The following is a 9,734-nucleotide window of genomic DNA, read 5'->3' as shown; positions in this document are numbered from 1 at the left end:
TACTATAGCCAACTCTTCTTTCACAAGTACAGTATGTTTCTACAGCGGATAGAGGAAGGGCCAAGCCAATAAGCAGTTCCTGTCTTTATCACACAGATTACCACACTGTAAATAAGTGCAATTTAACGCTTGAATGTTTCATCCTTGGGTATTTTTTTTCTTCTACTTTTAAAGTGTTTCAAATCAATCAATCAATCAATATCAACCCCCCCCCCCCCATGCTCCTGTGTTTCCTGTCCCAGAACCAGCCAGCCCAGGCCCCGACTCTGAGGCCACCATGGAGGTGGACAACAGTTATGTGAACAGCGAGTGTAGCCAGAGCATGGAAGACCCAGAGGAGCCCTCCACCCCAGAAGACAAGTTCTACATAGAGGGGCCCTGTCTGGAAGGGGACAAGGACGAGGAGACAGTCAAGGCTATCAGGTACTTGCATAGTCTTCTTTGTCCCGGGTGGGACCATACTGCCTCAGCCATCCACTGCCCCTGGAGTGTGTCTTTGGCCACAGATTGTGCGATGTCCCGTGAGAGACCCATCTCCTCCCGCACAGCCACCACTAGACTGGAAGGGATGGAATGGCATGTTTTACTCATTGAATACCTATCACGTGTGCAGATGCGTTCAATTGTGGAGCTCTTTTTGTGTGTGCTCTGTCCTGTTTTGTATATGGGAAAAGGGTTGTGAGTTTGTTGGAACAATCACGTGGGCTTTATAGATGTGTGTCAGTGCTTTGGCTATTGACGCCAGGGCGCACGTTCGTTCATTCATGCGAGCTCTTGACACTTTGTGTAGCCCCATGACGAGCACTTTCATCCCCCTAATGCGGGTGGTTCAGTCCATAAAACAAACCAAGCGGAAGAGCTCAACCATGGTTCGGGAGGGGTGGATGGTCCACTACACCAGCCGAGACAACATGGTGAGAAACCTTGTTTATAACCCTGGATTGTCGTATTAGCTGAATCCCAAATGGCACCCTGTTCCCTTTTGTAGTGCACTGGCTTTGACTGGAGCCCGAATAGGTCCTGGTCAAAAGTAGTGCACTGCATAGGGAATAGGGTGCTATTTGGGATGCACACATAGTCTTTAATCAATAGTCTCCAATCAATAGTCTGTATAGAGATGATATTGGTTTCAGAGTTCTTGATGATAACTCACTGCTTTTATCCGTTTCCAGAGGAAGAGGCATTACTGGAGGCTGGATAGCAAGTGTCTGACCCTGCTGCAGAACGAAACGGGATCCAAGTATTACAAGGTAGTGCGTCTCTCATTATACCTTCCCTGTCCAATTATAGCAGTTACACAGACAAAATAAGACATTACTCAAATAAAAAGACAAGTCTGTAGCGTGAGGCTCTGAGACAGGCTAGAAAGTCCTGTCATACCGGTAATTGTTTTCTATTTATGAAGTGAACATTTCAGTCATGTTTTGTGGTGTTATTTTAGGACAGTAAGGTGTTGTCTTCCTCCTCCCACAGACAGACAGGCAAGGCTATATTTTTCCTCTCTATTCTCTCCTCCCTTCATGTTCTTTTTTGCATGTGACCTATTGAGCCCCTCAGAATATCACTAATCCTTTGAAGATCTCGGAGGGAGAGAGGGAGGTAGAGAGAGAGGGAGGTAGAGAGAGAGAGAGTGGTAGTGAGAGAGAGAGAGAGATAGTGGTAGTGAGGGTAGTGAGAGAGAGGTAGTGAGAGAGAGGTAGAGAGAGAGAGTGGTAGTGAGAGAGAGAAAGAGAGAGATAGTGGTAGTGAGGGTAGTGAGAGAGAGGTAGAGAGAGAGAGTGGTAGAACAGAGTTAGAGAGAGGTAGAGAGAGAGAGAGAGAGGGAGGGGTAGTGAGAGAGAGGTAGTGAGAGAGAGGTAGAGAGAGAGAGTTAGTGAGAGAGAGAGAGGTAGAGAGAGAGCGGTAGAGAGAGGTAGCGAGAGAGAGGTAGAGAGAGCAGTAGAGAGAGGTAGAGAAAAAGAGGTAGAGGTAGTGAGAGAGAGCGGTAGAGAGAGAGAGAGGTAGTGAGAGAGTTAGAGAGAGAGGTAGAGAGAGAGGTACTAAGTAAGATGGGAAAAGCGAGAGATGGAGTGAAAGGGATTGAGAGAGACGTAAAAAGAGAGGGGAAGGGAGAAAGAGGTGGAGTTGGAGAGAGCCCTGTGGCTAAGCCTGCTCCTCTTGTGGCAGATAGTCAGCACCAGGACCGGGGGGCTTCCCTGTGGTGTCTCTGGCTGCTGCTCCCTCCCTGCCTGGCAGGCTGCCAGCATGCCTTGTGCCCAGATTGGGGAGGCACGTCCTGCCTTTTAATCAGGGGAGCGATTTGCTTCCCCCCGGCCCGGCGGAGCGCCCTGTCATGTGGCGCACTCAGCAAACCGCAAGCAGTTCTTCTGATACTGGCGACAGAGGCGTGGAGGGGCCCGGGCGGGCGCAGCAGACTGGGCTGACTGAGAGACGATTGGCTGGCCAGCAGCAGAGCAGTTCCACTCCTCTCTCTCTCTTTCAGATGTTTTTTTTCACCTTGTGGGTGTGTTGTCCCGCTCGGCTACAACAGAGGAAAGAAGGCGGAATGTTAAATTGGACTTGAAAAGCCCAACACACTTCATTCCTTAAAGGCTGTCAGAGAGTAAGGAGAGGCCATAGCAGAGGAAAGGAGAGAGGGGGAGCTAGTAAAGGTGGGACAGTTAGGACCCTATGCTGTAGGTGTATTAGTTCCTGGAAACCCACTTTTTAGCAACTGATTAGAGGAACCTCAGCCTCACGGGTCGTTTGATTGGCTGACAATTCGTTGTGACCTTTGGTGACCTTTGAGCTGCTCATCTGACCCCATCCTCAGGAGATCCCGCTGTCAGAGATCCTACAGGTGGAGCAGGTGCAGGACTTCCACAGCCTGGCCCAGGGCAGCAACCCTCACTGCTTCGAGATCATCACCGCCACCATGGTCTACTACGTTGGGGAGAATAACAGCGGTCAATTCCATAACCCTGCCCTGGCTGCCACCGGCGTGGGGCTAGAGGTGGCCCAGGGCTGGGAGAAGGCCATCCGGCAAGCGCTGATGCCTGTCACTCCCCAACCCAGCGTCTGCACTGGCCCTGGACAGGGCAAGGATCACAGTGAGTAGAGCGGGAACCCTTCTGCAAATGTGATTGAGATCTACTGAGGAGATGAGTGAAATGTAATGTCACGTAATGGTCATGTTTGTTTGTGTGTGTGTGTGTGTGTGCGTGCGTGCGTGCGTGTGTGTGTGGAGCTTGAGTGTATTTTGGCTTTTTTGGAAAACACAGAGGGACTCCACTGTGGCCTCCCGCTGCCGGCTCAAAGTCTATTACTGGAAAATGAAATGGCGGCATTTTAAGGCGATTTAAGGGATATGAGGATTTCTGAGCCCTTTTGGATTTATCTCTGGCTGTGATAAGTGATATGAAAATTCCTGCCATTAATGAATTGATAGAGAGTGACAACATATACTGAAATAAAATATAAACTGAGCTACAGTTCACATAAGGAAATCAGTCAATTGAAATAAATTCAGTAGGCCCTAATCTATGGATTTCACATGACTGGGAATACAGATATGCATCTGTTGGTCACAGATACTTTTTTTTTTAAAGGTAGGGGCGTGGATCAGAAAACCAGTCAGTATCTGGTGTGACCACCATTTGCCTCACGCAACGCGACACATCTCCTTCACGTAAAGTTGGCTGTCGATTGCGGCCTGTGTGGAATGTTGTCCCACTCCTCTTCAACGGCTGTTGTGAAGTTGCTGGATATTGGCGGGAACGCGCTGTCGTACATGTCGATCCAGAGCATCCCAAACAGGCTGAATGGGTGACATGTCTGGTGAGTATGCAGGCCATGGAAGAACTGAAAGAACATTTTCATCTTTCAGGAATTGTGTACAGATTCTGAAACATGAGGTGATGGCGGCGGATGAATGGCACGACAGTGGGCCTCGGGATCTCGTCACGGTATTTCTGTGCAAACTGCTCGCTCACACGACGCCATACACGCTGTCTGCCATCTGCCCGGTACAGTTACAACTGGGATTCATCTGTGAAGAGCACACTTCACCAGCGTGCCAGTGGTCATCGGAGGTGAAGTCGGTTACGACGCTGAACTGCAGTCAGGTCAAGACCCTGGTTAGAACGACAAGCACATAGATGAGCTTCCTGAGATGGTTTCTGACACAGTTTTATAAGCTGTCAAGGGTGGCTGGTCTCAGATGATCCTGCAGGTGAAGAAGCCAGATGTGGAAGTCCTGGGCTGGAGTGTTTACACGTGATCTGCGGTTGTGAGGCCGGTTGGACGTACTGCCAAATTCTCTAAAACGACGTTGGAGGCGGGTTATGGTAGAGATATGAACATTCAATTCTCTGGCAACAGCTCTGGTGGACATTCCTGCAGTCAGCATGCCAATTTCACGCTTCCTCAAAATTTGAGACATCTGTGGCATTGTGTTGTGTGACAAAACTGCACATTTTAGAGTGGTATTTCATTGACCCCAGCACAAGGTGCACCTGTGTGATGATCATGCTGTTTAATCAGCTTCTTGATATGCCACATCTGTCAGGTGGATGGATTATCTTGGCAAAGGAGAAATACTCACTAACAGGGATGTCAACTAATTTCTGTACAACATTTGAGAGAAATAAGCTTTTTGTACGTATGGAACTTTTCTGGAATCTTTTATTTCAGCTCATGGAACATGGAACCAACAATTTACATGTTGCGTTTATATTTTTGTTCATTGTAATTGAGTTCAACTCAGCAAAACAATTCGTGGTCACACAATGGAGTACAATGTGAGTCAATTAGGGACAGATCAAAATTTTCTGGGGGGAGGGGCTGGTCCAACTCAACGTGTCATAGAAAAATGCACCCCTCTCCCCAATGTAAAAAATTCCTTCACATGACCCTCCCTTAAACTGTAAAATAAATGAATCACCCTCCCCCCTCATAGAATTAACTGAAAATAATGTCTACGACCACAAATAACAATAACTGTAGCGACCTTGTGGTTAGAGCGTTGGACTAGCAACCGGAAGGTTGCAAGTTCAAACCCCTGAGCTGACAAGGTACAAATCTGTCGTTCTGCCCCTGAACAGGCAGTTAACCCACTGTTCCTAGGCCGTCATTGAAAATAAGAATTTGTTCTTAACTGACTTGCCTGGTAAAATAAATAAATAAACTTGGATATTGATTTTGTCACAAAAGCATGCTGAAGTGGCAAAGTTGATGCCACGCAGGGCTTCGGGCCACAAGGTTGAGGGTTTGCCGACCACCACGTACAAGCTCATTCTCCCTGTCTATTTCATAACACTACATTTCGAGCCAGCTGGAAACAATGATCAACTAGGGGGAAATCAGATTTTCAACATTTTGATTCCATATTTATAATTATATAAAATATATGCCCCAAAAAAAATCCACCAATAGCTTTCTGTGCCAATGCACCACAACCAATAAACAAAGCATACCAACTTTGGGAACTTTAATATCATGGTTTCCGTTTTCAACCCCAGAATAAATGGACTATATCAATCTCGACAAACAGAAAATGCATCACCCTCTACCTTGTAGGCTTACCCAGTATCGAAGCCTTGGCTTGACAATCTCCAAACGTCAACAAAACAAAGGAGATGATTGTTGACTTCAGGAAACAGCAGAGGGAGCATCCCCCCCCCCCAATCCAAATCAACGGGACAGCAGTGGAGAAGGTGGAAAGTTTTAAGTTCCTCAGCGTACACATCACTGACAAACTTAAATAGTCCACCCACACAGACAGTGTGGTGAAGAAGGCGCAACAGTGCCTCTTCAACCTTAGGAGGCTGAAGACATTTGGCTTGTCACCTAAAAACCCCTCACAAGTGTTTACAGATGCACAATTGAGAGCATCCTGTCGGACTGTTCACCGCCTGATACGGAACTGCATTACCCACAACCGCAGGGCTCTCCAGCGGGTGGTGCGGTCCGCACAACGCATCACCGGGGGCAAACTACCTGCCCTCCAGGACATCAACAGCACCCAATGTCACAGGAAGGTCAAAAACATAATCAAGGACAACAACCACCCGAGACGCTGCCTATTGACTCCGCTATCATCCAGAAGGCGAGGTCAATACAGGTGCATCAAAGAGAGGGCCGAGAGACTGAAAAACGGCTTCTATCTCAAGGCCATAAGACTGTTAAATAGCCATCACTAGCAAAGAGAGGCTGCTGCCTACATACAGACTTGAAATTATTGGCCACTTTAACAATGTTTACATATCTTGCATTACTCATCTCATATGTACAATTGAAATCTGAAGTGTACATCCACCTTAGCCAAATACATTTAAACTCAGTTTTTCAAAATTCCTGACATTTAATCTGGTTTCCGAGCCGGTCACGGGTGCACCTCAGCCACACGCAAGGTACTAAACGATATCATAACCGCCATCGATAAAAGACAGTACTGTGCAGCCGTCTTCATCGACCTGGCCAAGGCTTTCGACTCTGTCAATCACCATATTCTTATCGGCAGACTCAGTAGCCTCGGTTTTTCTAATGACTGCCTTGCCTGGTTCACCAACTACTTTGCAGACAGAGTTCAGTGTGTCAAATCGGAGGGCATGTTGTCCGGTCCTCTGGCAGTCTCTATGGGGGTGCCACAGGGTTCAATTCTCGGGCCGACTCTTTTCTCTGTATATATCAATGATGTTGTTCTTGCTGCGGGCGATTCCCTGATCCACTTCTACGCAGACGACACCATTCTGTATACTTCCGGCCCTTCCTTGGACACTGTGCTATCTAACCTCCAAACGAGCTTCAACACCATACAACACTCCTTCTGTGGCCTCCAACTGTTCTTAACTTGATACTACCCATCCCGTATCCGGGATCGTGAATACAGCCTCAGGCTCATTAGCATAACGCAACGTTAATGATTTCTGAAAATCGCAAATTAAATGAAAATAATATGCCTGCTCTCAAGCTTAGCCTTTTCTTAACAACACTGTCATCTCAGATTTCCAAAATATGCTTTTGAACCATAGCAAATCAAGCATTTTTGTAAGAGTATTGCAAGCTAGCTTAGCATTTTGCGTAGCATTTAGCACGCAACATTTTCACAAAAACCAGATAACCAAATAAATAAAATCATTTACCTTTGAAGAACTTCGGATGTTTTCAATGAGGAGACTCTCAGTTACATAGCAAATGTTCAGTTTTTCCTGAAAGAATCTTTGTGTAGGAGAAATCGCTCCGTTTTGTACATCACATTTGGCTACCGAAACGAACCGAAAATTCAGTCAGCAAAACGTCAAACGTTTTCCAAATTAACTCCATAATATCAACCGAAACATGGCAAACGTTGTTTAGAATCAATCCTCAAGGTGTTTTTTCACATATCTCTTCATTGATATGCCGTTCGTGGAAGCCTGCTTTCGTCTCAGAATCCCATGGAAAAATACCAGCAGCTGAAAATGACGCACCAATTTCGACGGAGGACACCGGGCGGACACCTGGAAAATGTAGTCTCTTATGGTCAATCTTCCAATGATATGCCTACAAATATGTCACAATGCTGCAGACACCTTGGGGAAACGATAGATAGGGCAGGCTCATTCCTGTCGCATTCACAGCCATATAAGGAGACAATGGAAAACAGAGCCTCAAAAATCCTGCTGATTTCCTGGTTGCAGTTTCATCTTGGTTTTGCCTGTAGCTCCTGTTCTGGGGCACTCACAGTCAATATCTTTGCAGTTCTGGAAACTTCAGAGTGTTTTCTTTCCAGAGCTATCAATCATATGCATAGTCGAGCATCTTTTTGTGACAAAATATCTTGTTTAAAACGGGAATGTTTTTCATCCAAAAATGAAATAGCGCCCCCAGAGTTTCAAGAGGTTAAACGCTAGTAAAACCAAATGCATGCTTTTCAACCGTTCGCTGCCTGCACCCGCACGCCCGACTAGTATCACCACCCTGGATGGTTCCGACCTAGAATATGTGGACATCTATAAGTACCTAGGTGTCTGGCTAGACTGTAAACTCTCCTTCCAGACTCATATCAAACATCTCCAATCTAAAATCAAATCTAGAGTCGGCTTTCTATTCCGCAACAAAGCCTCCTTCACTCACGCCGCCAAACTTACCCTCGTAAAACTGACTATCCCACCGATCCTCGACTTCGGCGATGTCATCTACAAAATAGCTTCCAATACTCTACTCAGCAAACTGGATGCAGTTTATCACAGTGCCATCCGTTTTGTTACTAAAGCACCTTATACCACCCACCACTGCAACCTGTGTGCTCTAGTCGGCTGGCCCTCGCTACATATTCGTCGCCAGACCCACTGGCTCCAGGTCATCTACAAGTCCATGCTAGGTAAAGCTCTGCCTTATCTCAGTTCACTGGTCACGACGGCAACACTCACCCGTAGCACGCGCTCCAGCAGGTGTTTCTCACTGATCATCCCTAAAGCCAACACCTCATTTGGCCGCCTTTCGTTCCAGTTCTCTGCTGCCTGTGACTGGAACGAATTGCAAAAATCGCTGAAGTTGGAGACTTTTATCTCCCTCACCAACTTCAAACATCTGCTATCTGAGCAGCTAACCGATCGCTGCAGCTGTACATAGTCTAATCGGTAAATAGCCCACCCAATATACCTACCTCATCCCCATACTGTTTATATTTATTTACTTTTCTGCTCTTTTGCACACCAGTATCTCTACCTGTACATGACCATCTGATCATTTATCACTCCAGTGTTAATCTGCAAAATTGTAATTATTCGCCTACCTCCTCATGCCTTTTGCACACAATGTATATAGACTCTCTTTTTTTATTTTTTTCTACTGTGTTATTGACTTGTTAATTGTTTACTCCATGTGTAACTCTGTGTTGTTGTCTGTTCACACTGCTATGCTTTATCCTGGCCAGGTCGCAGTTGTAAATGAGAACTTGTTCTCAACTAGCCTACCTGGTTAAATAAAGGTGAAATAAAAATATAAAAAATAATCCTAATATAAATTCTCTGTCTTAGGTCAGTTAGGATCACCACTTTATTTTAAGAATGTGAAATGTCAGAATAATAGTAGAGAGAATGATTTATTTCAGCTTTTATTTCTTTCATCACATTCCCAGTGGGTCAGAAGTTTACATACACTCAATTAGTATTTGGTATCATTGCCTTTAAATTGTTTAAATTGGGTCAAACGTTTTGTGTAGCCTTCCACAAGCTTCCCACAATAAGTTGGGTGAATTTTGGCCCATTCCTCCTGAGAGAGCTGGTGGAACTGAGTCAGGTGTGTAGGCCTCCTTACTCACACACACATTTTCAGTTCTACCCACAAATGTTCTATAGGATTGAGGTCGGTGCTTTGTGATGGTCACTCCAATACCTTTACTTTGTTGTCCTTGCCACAACTTTGGAAGTATGCTTGGGGTCATTGTCCATTTGGAAGAACCATTTGCGACCAAGCTTTAATTTCCTGACTGATGTCTTGAGATGTTGCTTCGATATATCCACATCATTTTCCTCCCTCTTGATGCCATCTATTTTGTGAAGTGCACCAGTCCCTCCTGCAGCAAAGCACCCCCACAACATGATGCTGCCACCCCCGTGCTTCACGGGTTGAGATGGTGTTCTTCGGCTTGCAAGCCTCCCCCTTTTTCCTCCAAACATAACGATGGTCATTATGGTCAAACAGTCCTTTTTTTGTTTCATCAGACCAGAGGACATTTCTCCAAAAAGTACAATCTTTGTCCCCATGTGCAT

At 45.9% G+C, this 9,734-nt stretch overlaps 1 protein-coding gene across 2 annotated transcripts in view; it reads left to right on the top strand.

Moving 5' to 3' along the window:
- Nucleotides 1-9,734, top strand: part of LOC135557433 (serine/threonine-protein kinase D3-like) — a 68,534-nt gene that overhangs the window by 47,189 nt on the left and 11,611 nt on the right. For both annotated transcript variants that reach the window (XM_064990688.1, XM_064990689.1), the window contains 4 exons: nucleotides 243-423; nucleotides 791-914; nucleotides 1,173-1,250; nucleotides 2,813-3,089. In XM_064990688.1, coding sequence (XP_064846760.1) covers nucleotides 243-423; nucleotides 791-914; nucleotides 1,173-1,250; nucleotides 2,813-3,089 — 660 coding nt within the window. The remainder of the gene's footprint in view (nucleotides 1-242; nucleotides 424-790; nucleotides 915-1,172; nucleotides 1,251-2,812; nucleotides 3,090-9,734) is intronic.

Source organism: Oncorhynchus masou, chromosome 16, assembly GCF_036934945.1.
Source record: "Oncorhynchus masou masou isolate Uvic2021 chromosome 16, UVic_Omas_1.1, whole genome shotgun sequence".
NCBI classification, from domain to species: domain Eukaryota; kingdom Metazoa; phylum Chordata; class Actinopteri; order Salmoniformes; family Salmonidae; genus Oncorhynchus; species Oncorhynchus masou.
Note: the sequence above shows the minus strand (reverse complement) of the source record. Positions and strands in the feature narration are given on the sequence as shown.